Here is an 18,279-nt window from a genome sequence, read left to right on the forward strand (position 1 = left end):
TGGTAATGCATACATGCTTCGTTAAAGTGGTTGTAAACCCTTACACCCACTGAAGTGACTAGTTCCCAGTTATAGCGATGGAACAAATCCTCGTACATAAGTTGTACCTGTTTCTTCGCCAGAGCTATTCAGATTACAGGGTTTACACAGCATTTCTTAGCTGCAGAGGGCAGGGATGTGATGTCCCACACTGCACAGCACAAAGTGTAACATGTTAATTCACTAAAACTGGAGGGTGCAAAATCTGGTCAAAGCTTAATTGAACAAGCTGGAGTTAGAAGCTGATTGGCAACAATGCACAACTGCATCAGATTTTGCACTCCCCAGTTACAGTAAATCAACCCCAGAGCCTTAGGAAGACATGGCCAGCTGAGGCTGTCGCCTATTGTCCTGGATGATGGGCGAAGTTCAGAATTACCTGGTGTTAGCATAAACTGTAATGCAGATGACAGCCAGAAGTCACACTAAGGCCCCTTTCACACATTCGGGCCGTTCATTTCATCAGTTCAGTGCTCTTTAGGTTTTCCATCAGTTTTTTTTTTTTTTTTACATCTACTACCAATGGATGAAAAACTGACCATTTGTCAGTTTTACATCTGTTTTTCAACCAATCCGTTTTTTTAACTGAAGAAAAATAGAGCTTTGATCAGTTTAAAAAAAAAAAAAACGGATGATTGCGGATGTAAACTAATGATCATCCATTTACACCCATTTTTCCATAGATGCTTTGATGTCTGTTTTTCATCCGCCAACAGCTGGATGAAAGAAAGACCGGACGGACACTCGGACAGCATGTGTGAAAGGGGCCGAAGTGTTTTGGGTTGAGACAAGTACACATTATAGAAGGAAGCTTTTATGGTTTTCAAACCACTTTTAGTACCAGGAATTGATGGCAGGTGCCTCATTTCTGGCACTATGTAAAGTGCCTTAGTGGTCATGCTATTCCATTGCATTTTTATATTGCACGTTTTGATTATTAAATGTTTTTTTCCTTTCTTTTTAGATGATGATGTTGACCTAGAGGCTCTTGTGAATGATATGAATTCTTCTCTGGACAGTTTGTACTCTACATGCAGCAGGGTATCGGAATCTGTGCCACTTCTTAAAAATGGACAGCTTAATCGAAGCCAACCATCAAACTCAGGAACCAATAATCTTCCGTCCTTGCAACAAAGACAGAAGATGCAACGCTCCCAACCAATGCAAATACAAGCAGTCAGGTTGTAAACCTAATGATCCTGTTTAATTCATTATTGTCTTGACATGTCTTCATAGTCAACTTCATTTTGCTGTTAATTGGCAGTAGATTCAGCTCCTAATAACCTGCCCACTCAGATCCTTTTTGGAGGTTTATTTCACGGACAGCAGTGGGACACAGGTAAAATACTTTTTTGCTTGCGTTCTCTGGAGATGTAAAACCAGGCTAGCTAGTGATTCAATCAAGCTGTCAAGAGACTTGTATGTGCGGTTAGTGAGAAAATCACAAGATAATTAAATAAAATCTGTACAGTAACTTTGTTTGTGCAGTTTAACATTAAAGTGTTACTACACTTTCGTGGGAAAACCATGGCAATTAAAAAAATAAATAAAATAGTGTAGCCTATATGTAGTACCCTCCTAGTCAGGTGCTAGATAGACAGAATGGTTTTTAGCTCTGTCTGCTTAACAGCAGAGCAGCAGGCTAAATCTGTGTGCTCCCTGCTTCACAGGAAGCAGGATCTGTTAGTTAGGCCTATTCCATGTGTGATTCATTTGGGCTGAGGGAATGTCCCCACTGTGTCCAATGGGGAGGCATGTTGGACAGTGGAGGAAACCTAGCCAGTGACACACAGGCTTTTGTAGCTGTCTCAGTGGGTTGGCACAGACAAGTGGTGCATCCTGGGATATGCTATAAAAGCCAAGGGCACATGTGACGGGGTCTTTGGGCGGGAAGCCAAGTCCCAGAAGGAGGCTGACGGCTGTCTCCTCTTCTGAAGCTGTCGAAGGTGGTCACAGGTAGTTGACCTGGTGAACCAGAAAGTGTGGCTGAACCGAGAGGTCCAGTGGAGGCTGACTGGTGGAGATTGGAGGCAACAGTGACAGCACACAGGCAGTGTGAGAGTAAAGGGGGTGCCAAGTTTAGAACCCTGAGAAGAATATTCAAGCAGGAACATATAAAGCATCTTCAGTTCAGTGGCAGAGTGAAGCAGCGGCCTTGCCGCATTCTACAGTTAGTTGTCTTCAAGACTGTGAATAGTTAATAGTTGGTAGTATCCCACTCATCCCTTCTCCTATCCAAGTTCTCAATAAAAACACAAAATCAACATCCCCTGGATTGATTAACTGAGCCAAGAACTTTCATTGCTGTTTATCTGCTGTCAGTTGCTAAGGGTAACCCAGGGGAACCCAGAAAGTGTAATTCTCAGCAGTCCTCTAGGCAGCAGTGCTACATATACAATTGTACAAGTCCTATTGTAATTTAATGTAATTAAAAATAACTTTTCAACCTGCAATTATCTGTAAAATGGCATGTAGTATTGCTACCTCAAGGTGTTATCTACACAGAATGTGTACAGAACACCCCCCAGAAACATTTCCTGCTTGTTTGATTGGCTCACTGATTTTCCCAGAAGTCTACAGTAAGATACAAGTCTGATATCAGGCATCCCCTGCAAAAGTAATTTTTGGGGAGATACTCCGAACAGGAAATCTCATCTAAAGGGGTGCAGGGCCTGCAGGTTTCCTTATTCGAGCCCTGTAGATGCAGCAGCTAGTTGATGATATGATTGTAAAGTCTTGTGTGTTATTTAAAGAAAAAAAATGTTATACTTACCTGCTCTGTGCAGTTGGTTTTGCACAGAGCAGCCAAGATCCTCCTTCTTGGGTTCCTCGTTCCGGCTCCTGGCCCTACCCTCCTATCAAGTGCCCCTACAGCAAGCGGCTTGCTATGTGGGCACCCGAGCCAAGCTGCAGCTCAGTGTGTCCATTCAGACACGGAGTTGCTGTTCAGCCCCGCCCCTCTCTCTCCTGATTGACTCACTGACTTTAAAAGCCGCAGGAGCCAGTGACGCCGCGTCTGTATTTCAGCCAATCAGGAAGGAGAGTCCTGGACGGCCGAGGGACTTGTGGATATCGCTGGACAGAGGGGCACAGGTAAGTACTAGGGTGTACTGGAGAGGCTGCTTAGAATGCATTAGGATAAACCTTCCTGACTTTACAACTCCTTTAAGAAACCACTCCCATTAGATTCACTTACCACATGGACACAGAGCAACACACAGGGATTTCTTCAGAATAACAAAAGGTAGTAATGTGCAACAAAGTTTTTTGTTAAAAACCCGCACTGTACATAGATCACCCAGGCATGTGTTCTGTCTGGAGGTGGAGGTAATTTCCAGTGACTAATTATTGAGCAGTCCATCAATATCAATATTTAGTGAAAATGAGAATCCAAGCAGTACCAGAATATACAGTGGGGGAAAATTATTTTGATCCCATGCAGATTTTAAGTTTGCCCACTTTCAAAGAGAGGATCTAGAATTTATTATCATAGGTGTATTTCAAATGATGGGGATAGAATATCTCCCAAAACTCCAGGAAAAAAAACATGATAGAAAATGTTATAAAGTGAGTAAAATAAGGATTTGATCCTCAAGCAAAATTTAGTACTTTGTGGAGAAACCCTTGTTGGCAAGCACAGAGGTAAGCCATTTCTTGTAGTGGATTACCTGGTTTGCGCACATCTCAGGAGGGATTTTGGTCCACTCTTTACAGATCTTCTCTATATCCTTAAGGTTTCTTAGCTATATCCTTAACCACTTCCATACAGAGCAGTTACATCCCCTTCCTGCCAGGACCAATTTTCAGGTTTCAGCGCTCACACTTTGAATGATAATTACTCAGTCATACAACACTGTACCCAATCAAATTTTTTATCATTTTTTCACACAAATAGAGCTTTCTTTTGGTAGTATTTAATTACCACTGGGTTTTTTTATTTTTTTGCGATATAAGTGAAAAAAGAGCGAATATTTTGAAAAAAACACATTTTGTTTTAGTTTCTATTATAAAATTTTGCAAAGAAGTAATTTTTTTTCAGAAATTTGGACCAAAATTTATACTTCTACATATCTTTGGTAAAAATAACCCAAATTAGTGGGCGAGGGACGCTGACTCACCCAACCAAAACCGCGGGAGCAGAGAGCCAACATTGCATGTGTGTCAAACAATGAAAGGAAAAAATTGGGCCATGGGGGATATTTATGTTGCCGTAAGACTAAATATACACACAATTCATAGAAAAAAATTATATAAAATTGAACAGCTTTATTAATACAGACAAACAGACTATTCAAATCTGTCAAAGATGACGAGAAAATACATAACATTTTCACAGACAAAACCATGATAATATTGCTTAATAAATGGGACATGGACTGATAAACAATAAACTCTTGTCGGTAGTAAAGTAAGATGTTCCTACTACAGAGTAGCAGGATGGTCCATGTCCAATTGAGCACTTGACATGTTTTGCGGTGATTAAACGGCTTCTTCAGAAGTATGGTATAAGGCCTCATGCACACTGGACGTTTTTACAGCTGCTGTTAGCAGCGTCAGACGTTTTTTTTTGCAGCTGCAGAACGCCCATTCATGTTATTCTATGGCCTCATGCACACATAGAGCTTTTAGGAGCTCCAAGTGGCATAGGCGTTTTACAGCTCCAAAAAAAACCCAGGAACTGTGGGTTCAGGAGCTCCAGCGTCAAGCTGCAAAAAACGTCTGACGCTGCTAAAGGCTCTATAAGGCTCCATAACGTTGCTTAACGTGCGTTAAGCCACGTTATACGTTTTTTTTCTTCCATTCAAAATCAATGGCTCCCTATGGGAGCCTATTGATTTGAATGGAAGTCACACCGCAGGTCGGATCAGGGTGATCCGACTTGCGGTGCGACCTGCACTGTGAGAATCTTGAGGGGGAACTCCACGCCACAATGGGGAAAAAAACGGCGTGGGGTTCCCCCCCCAGGTTCCAAACCAGGCCCTTCGGGTCTGGTATGGAATTTGAGGGTAGCCCCGCACCGAAAAAACGGCGTGGGGTCCCCCCCAAAATCCATACCAGACCCTTATCCGAGCATGCAGTCTGGCATGCCAGGAAAGGGGAGGGGACGAGCGAGCGGCCCCACCGCCCCTGGATCATACCAGGCCACACGCCCTCAACATGGGGGGGGTGTGGGTGCTTTGGGGCAGGGGGGGGCTCTGCACCTCAAAGCACCTTGCCCCCATGTTGATGAGGACAAGGGCCTCATCCCCACAACCCTGGCCGGTGGTTGTGGGGGTCTGCGGGCAGGGGGCTCATCGGAATCTGGAAGCCCCCTTTAACAAGGGGGCCCCCCCAGATCCCGGACCCCCTCCCTATGTGAATGGGTATGGGGTACACTGTACCCCTACTCATTCACCCCATAAAATGCAGTGTATGGAAATAACGACAGGAGACGTTTTGGAAAATTTATTAAATCTTCATCCGGCTCTTGTCCTCTCCGGGGGTCTTCTGCGGTCTTCTCCTCTCCGGGGGTCTTCTGCTCTTTTGCTGTCCGCCCTTCTTGTCTTCTCTTCTCCGGGGGTCTTCTGCTGTCCGCCCTTCTGCTGTCCAATCTTGTCTTCTCCTCTCCGGTCTTCTGCTCTCGGCTGTCGGCTGTCCTTCTTCCTCCGGTCCTCCTCCGACGACGTCTCCAGCGATTATGCCGGCCTCTGCAGCTTATTATATAGCCATTAGGGGCGTGGCCGCCATATGACATCGGGAGACCACGCCCCCTTGTGCCACAGATGACGTCATCTGTGACACAAGGGGGTGTGGTCTCCCGATGACGTCATATGGCGGCCATGCCCCTAATGGCTATATAATAAGCTGCAGAGACCAGAGGCCGGCATAATCGCTGGAGACGTCGGAGGAGGAGGACCGGAGGAAGAAGGACAGCCGACAGCCGAGAGCAGAAGACCGGAGAGGAGAAGACAAGAAGATTGGACAGCAGAAGGGCGGACAGCAGAAGACCGCAGAAGACCCCCGGAGAGGAGAAGACAAGAAGGGCGGACAGCAAAAGAGCAGAAGACCCTCGGAGAGAAGACAGCAGAAGACCCCCAGAGAGGACAAGAGCCGGATGAAGATTTTTAATAAATTTTCCAAAACGTCTCCTGTCGTTATTTCCATACACTGCATTTTATGGGGTGAATGAGTAGGGGTACAGTGTACCCCATACCCATTCACATAGGGGGTTCGGGATCTGGGGGGCCCCCTTGTTAAAGGGGGCTTCCAGATTCCGATGAGCCCCCTGCCCGCAGACCCCCACAACCACCGGCCAGGGTTGTGGGGATGAGGCCCTTGTCCTCATCAACATGGGGGCAAGGTGCTTTGAGGTGCGGGGTGCAGAGCCCCCCCTGCCCCAAAGCACCCACACACCCCCATGTTGAGGGCGTGTGGCCTGGTATGATCCAGGGGGGGTGGGGCCACTCGCTCGTCCCCTCCCCTTTCCTGGCATGCCGGACTGCATGCTCGGATAAGGGTCTGGTATGGATTTTGGGGGGGACCCCACGCCGTTTTTTCGGTGCGGGGCTACCCTCAAATTCCATACCAGACCCGAAGGGCCTGGTTTGGAACCTGGGGGGGGAACCCCACGCCGTTTTTTTTCCCCATTTTGGCGTGGAGTTCCCCCTCAAGATTCTCACAGTGCAGGTCGCACGGCAAGTCGGATCACCCTGATCCGACCTGCGGTGTGACTTCCATTCAAATCAATAGGCTCCCATAGGGAACCTAAACGCTGCTAACAGCTACTGTGGCCAAATGTGCAATAACGCTAGTAGAAAAAGCTACTGAAAGCACGTTTTTACAGCTGCTGTTTCCCGGCGTTATGTAAACAGCTTTGGAGCACGTTTTTATGACGCCCTGTGTGCATGGAGCCTAAGCTGAAATAATAAACAACAGCGTCAAATAGTAAATAGAACATATCACAAAAACGCAGAGTGACCACAGTCAGAAGAGCCACCAGGAATGCCCAACCATCACCGTAACACCTCCACCAATGATGTTTAAGGAAAGGGAAGCAAAGAAAGCCGCATCAAACCCCCCCCCCCCCCCCCCCCCCCAGGCAGGTGTGGTGTGGCTAAGAAAGAAAAACGCCAAAGCAATGTGCATTTTTATTTTATGATGCAAGTATAAAATGGTGGGAAATGAAAAACGCAAAACACACAGATAGGAGTGTGTGTAAAAAATTAATCAAATCCCACCTATATTGCCAAAGGCACATTGGTTTTATTTGTAAATGAAAAGGTGGAAAATCACTGATGTTCATGCTAAAGGTAAGGGCACCCACTTTGAATATTTCATGATGGAAATCAAGGATCCTAAAGTAAAATAATTAAGATAAATTATATGAAGTGAATAAAAAATATAGGCAGACATATCCATATATAATTAGATATATCCAGATATATCCATACCTAGGCAGTAAGGAATCCGGATTTATTCATATTCAAGAGGTGGGCAAAAAATAGGCACAAAAGCTTGCAAGCGGTCAATTGCAGTTCCCAGTGCTAAAGAAGGCCTTATATAATCGATATCTATAATAGTTTTGGAAAGTTAAATATGTTGCTGCATAGAGGTAAGCCGCAGTACTTAGCTTATAGCAAAGGTAGTATCCTTATTGAGAGGTACAAGGCACTGCAAAAGATATAAAAAGCATACAAAGTGCTGTTAGTATTAGCAGTTAGACTATATAGAGAGAGAGAGTCCAGCAGCATGTAATGAGACTAAAGCCCCGTACACACGTTTGTCCAGGGCTGTCCTGTCCGCTGAAAAGTGCAAAAGACTGCACGCGAATTTTGTCGGCCAACAACAGCCGACTGCAGAAGTGATGTCATGTGATGGTTAACTTTCCGTGTTTTTTTTTTTCTTCTCTGAGCATGCCCAGTCTTGCAAATCTGCTGATTGTCGGCCGAAATCTGTACTGACTGACGCACAATCGGCCGTTCTGTTGTCGGCCTACAAAAATTTTAATGCCTGCATGACAGGTTCTGTTCGGCCGAAAATGCGCTGTCGGAAGAATCATACTAACAAGCCTACAATCGGCCGACAATCGGTACGTGTGTACGGGGCTTAAAGGAGCAACTTGTAGAGTGTACCTGTTAGGGGAAGCTTGCATCAGACTGACAATCAGTGTGGAACAGCTGAAAGGTGGCGTTCTTAATGAGCACACACAATTCGGCCATTAACCAATCGCCAAAAGGTGACGGGATGACCGAACCCTCTGTCAAATCCCACCTATATTGCCAAAGGCACATTGGTATTTATAAATGAAAAGGTGGAAAATCACTGATGTTCATACTAAAAGTAAGGGCTCCCACTTTGAATATTTCATGATGGGAATCAAGGATCCTAAAGTAAAATAATTAAGATGAGTTTTATATAAAGTGAATAAGAATATAGGCAGACATATCCATATATAATTAGATATATCCATACCTAGGCAGTAAGGAATCCTTATTTATTCATATTCAAGAGGTGGACAAAAAATAAGCACAAAAGCTTGCAAGCGGTCAATTGCAGTTCCCAGTGCTAAAGAAAGCCTTATATAATCGGTATCTATAATAGTTTTGGAAAGTTAAGTATGTTGCTGCATAGAAGTAAGCCGCAGTACTTGGCTTATAGCAAGTTATGAGGCTTAAGAGGTACAAGGCATTGCAAAAGATATAAAGGGCATACAAAGTGCTGTTAGTATTAGCAGCTAGACTATATAGAGAGAGAGTCCAGCAGCATGTAATTAACAAGACTAAGGCTCCATTCACACCTGGGCGTTTTTTTCAGGCGTTTTTATGGGCGTTTTTGCAGGCGTTTTACAGGCGTTTTTTGTGCAGGCGTTTTTACATTGAATAGAGACCAATGGAAAACGCCTGTAATCTGCCCAAAAAGAAGCTCATGTACTTTTTTGGGCGTTTTGCTTCAGGCGTTAAAACGCTCAGATGTGAACAGGGGCCATTTAAATGAATGGGGTTTTACTTGTAGGGCGTTTTGGAAACGTTTCTTTTGAGCGTTTTTGGAGCTGAAAACGCCCAGGTGTGAATGGAGCCTAAAGGAGCAACTTGTTGTAAAGTGTACCTGTTATGGAAGCTTGCATCAGACTGACCGTCAGTGTGGAACAGCTGAAAGGCGGCGTTCTTAATGAGCACACACAATTCGGCCATTAACCAATCGCCAAAAGGTGACGGGATGACCGAACCCCCTGTCAAAGTGCGCTCGCGCGGGACCGAATATGCGCACCGAACGAAAATGGCTGTTGCGGAGTAGGGAAACTCCAAGCCAGACGGACCAGGGGAGGCGGCGAGAGAAGTGGCGAAGAAACATCCCATGTCCCGTCGCCACCCCTCCGGACAGGGCACACCCGATTGGAAGGGCAAAGGCGGCCATCAAGCTCCCCCTGGTGGACAAAGAGAGCGGCGAGGAGCAGGACACCGCGGCAGCAGGTCCGGAAAGCTCTTAAGCTTTCCGCCATCAGGCATCAGTGCTGCAAGTGTGCAGGGTGGCAACTTGGTCATCTGTGCATACTTTCACAAAATTGTACAAAGTTGATGTGTTGGCATCTTCGGATGCTTCCTTTTGGCCGCAAGGTTCTACAGGCTGCTGTTTGAAGAGAATCTTTTTTTTCGAGGGTGTATGTTTGCTTTTTATGGGTGAGCTCCTGTTGTTCCTGTTTGAGCTTCTTTGCGTTATCTTCCCACCCCTCATGAATATACTGCTTTGGGACATCCCTATAGTCTCTGAAGAGATGGAGCTGCGTCTGTCGAATGATAGAGAACTGGATTTTTGTAAGAGAAAATCCTTTTCTCTGAAGTTCAACAGACACAGCACCCGCCCCTCTACTTCTGAGTGAGTGGGGCTTTTTTTGTATTCTAAACACTGTTTACAACTAAACTAATGCTGATAGCAGAGTGTGTGGGGTTATACCTGCAGGGAAAGCCCCATAGGCATGGTTGTTTTTTCCTGCCTAGTGCCTATTCCTCATTGAAGGAACATAACCCTCTAGTCTCTGAAAAGATGGAGCTGCATCTGTCGAAATTCATAAAAAATGATTTTACGCGGAATTCTTGCTAAAATCCATTTTTTTACTAGAAAATTACTTGGAACCCCCAAACATTATATATTCCTCCTATTCCTTTAAAGATCCGGCTAATGGACAGGCAGAGGCTCTGGCCCGACATATGTTCACTGTGACTGGTTCGGCACTTAGGCCGGTATTTACTATTGCCCTGGTGTCGCAAACTGAGTGGGCTAAACTTTTACACAGGGACCTGGAGAGGAAACAACTTCCCCCTGCCTTTGCGGAGCTGGCGGATCAGTTGGTCCAGGGGCTACAGTTTATCTGGGATGCCTCTTTGGAAGCGGTTCCTTTAATTTTTCTAAGCTGTATCAGCAGTGGTCCTTAGGCATATTATATTATCTGGCTTAAATGCTGGTCTGCGGACCAGACTTCTAAGAAGGCCTGATCTGATCTCCACCTTGTAGGGGATCGTCTGTTTGGCGCTTCCTTCGATGACCTCAGGGTAGGGTAGCACCGGGGGGGAGGGGGGGAGAGTACTCTTCTTCCGCAGGCTACCAAGGGCATGGAGCCCTGTCATAGATGTGGGCCATTCTTCTTGGCTCATAAGAGGCCTTTTTCGTCCCTCAGGGTCTCAAGACATGGGATTAAAGCCCTTCAGGGCCTCCCCTGGAGGTTCCAAGAGAACCTGGTATGGCAAGCCACGAGCAGGCTCCTCCAGACCTGCGGATAAGGCTTCCTCTTCTTCGAGATGCCCCCCTCACCCGTATCTGGGGTGGGGGGACGTCTTCGCTGGTTTCCGGATCTGTGGACCTCCTGGTACATGACAAGTGGGTCCACAGTCAATCGATCCGGCTTTAAGATCGAGTTTTGGTCTTATCCTCCAGAAAGGTTCCTCCCTTCCAACCTTCAGTTGTCCCCAGATCACTTACGGGGTCTCTTTGTGGCAGTGCAAGACTTGTTACTTCAAGGGGTGATTGTTCTGGTTCTGACTTTTCCAGGGGTTTTTACTCAATTTTACTGTTCCCAGGAAGGAAGACAAGGTACATCCAATTCTGGACCTCAAGCTGCTAAACTGCTTTTGTGCCGGTACAGACGTTTTTCGAATGGAGTCCATTCGCAGGGTAGTGGCATCCCTACATCGGGGATTTCCTCCCCTTTGCCGTGGACTAGGAGCATTATCAGTTTGTGGCGTTACCTCTTGGTCTCGCCTCTGGTCTTCACAAAAGTGTTGGCCCCTGTGCTAGCATTGTTGTGTCAGCGGGGGATCACGTTACGGGAGTACCTGGATGATCTTCTGCAAGCAGAGCCACTGACTGATCTAAAGGACAACTTGGAGATTACTCTGCGAACTCTGAGGGAGTTTGGTTTCTGAACCTTCAGAAGTCTGCTCTGGTTTTGTCCACAACTGGACTATCTAGGTCTGACTCTGGACTCGGCCTCAGCGTTTCTTCCACTGGAAAAACTCCAGACGTTGCAGGAGGCAATTCAGCTTCTGTTGTCCAGCAGACGGTCATCCCTCTGGGCTTGCATGCGGGTGCTGGGCCTGATGTCTACTTTCCTGGTGGTTCTATTTGCACAGTTCCACACAAGATTTCTGCAAAAACATTCTGGTGAAATGGGACAAGAATCCATGGTCTCTATAGGTGGCTTCATTCTCCGGCACTTGGACAGGGAAAATCCTTTCTCCCCCCTGTACTGGACAGTTGCCACCATGGATGCCAGTCTGTCCAGGTGGGGAAGCGTCATCGGCACAGATTGTGCTCAGGGGGTCTGGATTCAAGACTGACAATTTTAATGTACTGGAATGTCGAGTGATCAGACTTTCCCTCTGCTGTACAAATTCCAAAGAGGGTACAGAGGTCTGTGGCACGGTCTTGGGATCCTCTGGTCGATGCCACAGACGCATTAGTGGCTCCTTGGAGTCAATATCGTCTGATTTACCCCCCCCCCCCCCCGCAGACTTCTGCCAAGGCTTCTGTGCTGGATGGAGGCAGAAGGGATTCCAGTCATTCTATTGACTCCAGACTGGCCTTGACTGTCTTAGTACACCGATACTGTATGGCTGATCACCGATGCTCCTTGGAGACTTCCTCACGGAAGATCTGCTGTCCCAAGGACCGATCTTCCATCCTGTTTTACAGTTGCTGGCTTTAAGAGCTTGGCTGTTTGAAAGCCAGGTCCTGAAGGATGGAGGTTTGTCTGAACTGGTGATTCCTTGGCGGTTTTTCTTTCATTGTCCATTGGCCACTGATTCCTTGGTGCATACCGTTTTATCAAGGGAGTTTGACACTTGTTTCCTCCAGTGCAGTCTCCATTGTCACCATGGGACCTCAATTTGTTTTTCAGTTATCCAGAAACCTCCCTTTGGAAATATTCGGGGGGTTCCCCTGCTTGTGTTGTCCCAGAAGGTGGCCGTATTGGTGGCTATTACTGCTGCGCACAGGCGTTGTCTTGTCATTCACCTTACCTGGTGGTTCACAGAGAAGGTGGTTCTTTGCCCCTGTCTGCATTCCTTCCAAAGATTCTCTCTGATTTCCATTTGAATGAAAACATTGTTGCCTTTCCTATGTCCCAGGCCTAAACATCCTAAGGAAATTGCCTTGCATTCCCTGGATGTGGTTCAGGCATCCAGGGTGTACCTGGTACTCCTGAGTCTTTTAGGAAGTCACTCACTAGTTGTACTCATGGATGGACCTCGGAAAGGGTTGGCTGCTTTTGCTGCGACCATTTCCAGGTGAATCAGACCATGATCCAGGCCTATTCAATTAGGGGTCAGGTTCCTCCTTTCCCTGTTAAGGCACACTCTACTAGGGTGCTTAGTGCCTCCTGGGCCTTCCTTCATCAGGCGTTGGGTTTGCAAGGTGGCCACCTGGTTGTCTGTGCACACTTTCACACAGGTTTTGCAGGCTGCTGTTTAGAGGACCTGGACCTCTTTGAGGGTCTATTTTTTTTTTTTTTTTTTTTTTTCAGGTGAGCTCCAGTTTATGGATGAGCTCCATGTTACCTGGTTGGCTACGGTTTAGCCTTGGGATTTTTTCTTTTTCTTGCGGATTCTACCCCTCATTCTTGACACTGCTTTGGGACGTCCCAATGGTCAAGATGATCCGCAGCTGTGTCTGTCAATGAACGAAAGAGAAAATGGGATTTTTGACGTAAAAACCATTTCTGATGTTCATTGATGGATACAGCACCCACCTCTCTGTGGAGTTGGCTTTCTTCTGACACCGCTTGTAACAAAACTGAGTACCTATAGCTGAGTGTGAGTATACTCCCTGGGACTGCCCCAAAGACGAAGTGTCCTACTCCTGTAGGGGGACGTATAACCCAGTGATCAAGAAGATGAGGAGCTGTGTCCATCAATGAACATCAGAGAAATGGATTTTAGGGTAAGTCAAAATTTTTTTTTTTAAACGTTTCCGAGCGTGCGCAGTAGCCTCACAGGGCGTGCGCGCTCCTTTCTCAAGTGCAGTCGAGAAAGGAGCACTTGAGAAAGGAGCGCGCACGCCCTGTGAGGCTACTGCGCACGCTCGGAAACGCGTTGTGCGATTGGCTGCTGGATCTGTCACGCTGGGCTCCCCTATCTGTCGGCGCCGGATGTACTGAGGAGCAGGGTGCCCTTCTAAGGCCGACAGCCATCCTACCTAATGGTCTCTCGGCTCACCAGGTGTCTCCCTGAGGAACAGAACACCTTCCTGAAGCCGCTGGCCATCCTATCTGGTCTCTTGGCTCTCCAGACATCTCCCTCCTTCACCACCCCCTGCACCACCTCTTGGAGCCACAAACATCCAGCCGTGGACCCCTGTGTTCCTGCAGACCACCTAACAGATGAGCTATTTTATACTGTTTTAAATGTGAGCAGTTTTCCTGTACCTGCCTTACCCTTTTAATTAAACTAACACTTGGAGGCGCTCTGCTTTTTGTTTTTCTTACTACTGTTTGCGGAGTCCCAAAGCCAGTTACTGGCTAATCTAAGAGAAAAGCAAGACAACTTCAGCAAATTGGCTTGGCTGGTGAATCCGGAGGAATCAAACTTAGTTCCAACTCAAAGGGTGACATTTCTGGGTTGGGTTAGACCTAGTACAGCAGAAGATTTTTCTCCAAGAGGAGAAAATAGAGAAGATTCAGTCAGCCCTGAAGTTGCTTCAGTCCAACCATACGGGTTGGGGTTACTCACTGCCTCAATCCCAGCAAATTAAGGTAGGCTCCACACTCTTCCCTTTCAGTCAGAAATCCTCAAAGTGGTCCCATCGGGAAGCACTGGAGAAACAGATCAGGATTGCATCAGTGGAAAGGAGGTCCTTTTGGTGGTGGAGAGACCAGGACAATCGGTCAAGAGGTCTCCCTTGGTATTTTCCAGTAATCGAACCCCTGACAATGGATGCAAGTGTGTGGGGTTGGGGAGCTCATCTGGAGGAGTAAGCAGCACATGGTTCTTGGACAGACAACAAAATCCTCCAGTTGGAGAGAGTTGAAGGAAATACACCTGAGCCTCCTTGTTCCATCAGTCTCTCGAGCCAGCACCTTTAGATACTGGCAGACAATGTAACAGCAGTTATATATCTGTCAATGTAAGGGAGCTCGAGAAGCAAAACCCCGATGGAACTAGCTTGACATTTTAACTTGGGCCAGGACAAATTTAGCCTACCTGTCCACAGTACACTTAAAGGGATCGCAAAATCTGTTAAAGGGTGACAAAATCTGAGTGGGCCCTAAATCAGGAGGTTTTGCTGATGTTCATGGAGGCTTGGGGTCTCCCTCAAGTGAACCTGTTTGCAAGCCAGGTAAATGCAAAGACTCCTGCATTATTTTCCCTCCATAGAGAAGATCTGGCGCTTGGATTAGACACGTTGGCTTATCGGTGGGATTACCCACTGTCTTTGGGGGGGGAAAAAAAAGTCCTGGGAAAGTTCCAGGTGGAATCAACGGACCTAATTCTGATCGCTCCTTTTTGGCCAAAGAGGCTGTGGTTTTCTACACTCCTGAATCTGTCATCAAAACTTCCCTGGAGAGTACCAATCAGGAAGGACCTTCTGGTGCAGGGTCCTCGGTTACCTGAATCTGGCACATTTCAATCTTCCCACCTGGTTTCTGGAAGAGGACCTGTTAAAGAGGTTTGTCGAATAAACTCACCTCCACTCTCTAAACAAGCAGGAAGAAAGTGACCAGAGCGATCTACTTCAAAGTATGGAAGTGCTATAATTCATGGAGTTACTAGAATTACCTCAGAGTATAGAATTTCTCCATGAGGGAATGGATAAAGATCTAGCAGCAAGCACCCTCAAGACGTAGGTTGCAGTGCTATCGGTCTTCCTGGAGAGAACTCTCTCAGGAACCACGAATTAGGTTTTTTTAAGGCATTAGCCAGGTTCAGGTCGGTGTTTAGCAAATTTTTTTCCAGATAAAATCAGTTTTGCAGGGGCTCACAAAGGCTCCATTCAAACCCTTAAATGATACTTTGGCAAGTTTATTAACCTAAAGACCATTATTTCGGTTATGGTGACCTTGGTCCAAAGAATTAGTGAAATCCTGGCCCTTTTTGATTTCTGAACTTTTTTTAGTTTTTCTGGACAGAGTAATCCTCGGGACAGATCTGGAGTTTCTCCCAAAGGTTTCCTAATTTCACCGTACTCAAGAAATAATCTCCCCTACCTTTTTGTTCAGCGTCATCTAGTCTGGGTGAAGCATTCCATACCTTGGAGGTGCCTTTTGCAGTAGCTGGAGATAACTAAAGACTTCAGAAAATCATTCTCTTGATTTATCCTCACCTCAGGAGCATGCAATGGGGAGAGCGCTTCCAAAAGCACCTTGGGGAGGTGGCTGAAGCAGGCTATTATTGAAGCCTATGTAGCAAAGGACAAAGCCTCTGAAAGGAGGTAATGCCCTATTCTACGAGAGCGGTAGCAGTATGCTGGGCAAAAAAGGCCGTGCATCAACAGAGCAGATTTTTGTAAGGCTGCCACCTAGTCTAGTTTCTCCACTTTCATCAAACACTACAGGCTGAACCTATTGTCTGCCTGTGATCAATCCTTTGGCAGGAAAGTCTTGCAAGCAGTAGTCCTGCCTTGGAGTAAGTTCTCTCATCTCCAGGGTGCTGTCCTAAAAGGCGAGAAAACCTTAGACTTACTGGTAATGGTATTTCTATGAGCCTTTCAGGACAGCAGCTGTTACCTCTCCCTGGGACGTTGTGTTATGTTTTATTGTGGCTTGTGGTTGTGTGTCTGTCAAGGAATTCTCGTTTATCACGGACAGTATGGTGGAAGGAGCTAGATTTAAAAAGCTTTGTCACTGCTGTTTCCTGTGAAGTGGGTGGTGCTGCGCTCTCTCCTAGGTGCTGTTACGAAGGGCACATAGAAATACTGTTATTGGTAAGTCTTGTTTTTTACCTTCTATGGCCCATTGGAGATATTTGCCTCATATAACCAAAACAGGAATTGAGAGGAAATCACTGCAAATTAAGTGAATACCTTGGGGGCCCCCCAGGTCACCAGATTCAGTCTCACTATTGAAAGATCCCCCCCCCCCTCTCTTTTCTGGGGACAACCAAAATGCTATTTTCTTTTACTTTCATTTCAGTGATAACGGTAAACAGGACAAATGAAGATGGTGAATCTCTAATAGTGGCACAGACACCAATAGCAAGGTTTTAATCCCTTTCCACTCTATCCACAACTGGTAAAGTTTTGCCTTTACTGCTCAAGCCAAATCTGACACTTCACACACACATTTTAAATTCTGCTTTCTTATTACTAGATAATTAGAACCCCCCCAAACATTTTATATATTTTCTGAAAGCAAAGGGCTTAGAGAAAAGTGGGCTGAAAATTGTTGTACGATATTTGCACAGTGGTTTTTCAAACTCAAATTTTTGGGATAAAATAGACACTTTAATGAATTTAAGTGCATACAAACCATATAATACCCAGTTGGTAAAATATAACGGATGTTGTGTCAAGTAAATAGTAGGGATTTATCTGTGCCAATACGGAGTATTTTCACAAGTGTGTAATGGTTCAGAATTTTGAGTTTTTTTATTTTGAATAGCATAATGAACCTTTTCCTCCTGCAGCCTGCTGAATCCCAGCTAAAGGGAGCAGAGGAGAAGCCTTCTTTCAGCAGTTGTAGGAGAAAAATGGATTGGTTCCTGTATATGCTGCGCCCAATTGACTTAAGTGCAAAATTTGCATCCCATTGACTTCAGTACAAAAACGCTTGCCACATTATTGAATTTTAATTTTTTTTAAAAAAGTCAATTTTGGTTTTTGGCCTCGTGCATCCTGAATTTTCCGTTTCGGTCCAGAATTTTCATTTCGGTGCACCTCTAGAACGAAATCTTTCCTTTTCAGCCAAGGAAGCTGTCGCCTTAGCCTCGGATCTTTAACTGCCATGGGGCTGAACATGTGATCATTTAAGACCACATCCATTTCATGGTTTGATAGGTTGGTTGAGAGCATAAACAAATTTGAGTGTTCTGGCATGCCAGAAATCTGGTTTTTGAAGACGTTAATTTACTGAGTTTAATCCTGCTTTAGGTAACAATATCTGCAAGCTTTTATGGGTTTAACCCCTGCCTACATTAAAAGTAGCAAACTTTCTGCTCAGCCAGCACAGCAACAGTGCTGCTCACTTCAGCTGGAAATACACAGCTTGAATTTCATTTGATTCCTGCTGAATTAACTGAAATCAAAGCTGTGGGTTACCCTGTTGACACCTCAGTTCAGCAAAAGTTGATTTTTGTCAACTTTTGTCGAAAGAGCAGGACGGGAAGTTGTCAGCTGAGCATTTACTGCATCTAATCAGATACAATAATTGTTGAGCTGCTCAGTAGGCCTGCTGGCTACTAAGTACAATATCTGACAAGGGAGGTTTATTCAAGCTGTATAGTGCAGATGGAGAAATCTAATATGTATGTGGCTAGCCTTAATGTCTGCAAATTTGCTTACATTCCATAACTGCTGCATTGTTTAGAGAACTTGTAGTACACTGAAAACAGCACTATTCACCTAATGGGGGGTAATATAAATCATTAAACTGCTTATGTTCCAGCTTCTGTAAAGAGCGTATAGTACTGTGCTCTGTCATAAGATGGGTTTGTTGGGCGGTTGAGATTGCTGAAAGGAGTTGTAGCGGGAGCTGAGGAACACCTTATTTACCCTTTAGGGCCCCCTTGGTCTATGGGAAGATATTTAAAGTAGGGTTGCACCGGTATTGGTGCCAAT

At 45.8% G+C, this 18,279-nt stretch overlaps 1 protein-coding gene across 2 annotated transcripts in view; it reads left to right on the forward strand.

The window, feature by feature from the left end:
* The window catches only part of GRB10 (growth factor receptor bound protein 10), a 515,930-nt gene that overhangs the window by 170,511 nt on the left and 327,140 nt on the right, over positions 1-18,279 (forward strand). For both annotated transcript variants that reach the window (XM_082259307.1, XM_082259308.1), the window contains exon 3: positions 1,004-1,220. In XM_082259307.1, the coding sequence (XP_082115433.1) occupies positions 1,004-1,220 (217 nt within the window). The remainder of the gene's footprint in view (positions 1-1,003; positions 1,221-18,279) is intronic.

Source organism: Pelophylax lessonae (genome assembly GCF_965119305.1).
Source record: "Pelophylax lessonae genome assembly, chromosome: 5".
Classification (NCBI taxonomy): domain Eukaryota; kingdom Metazoa; phylum Chordata; class Amphibia; order Anura; family Ranidae; genus Pelophylax; species Pelophylax lessonae.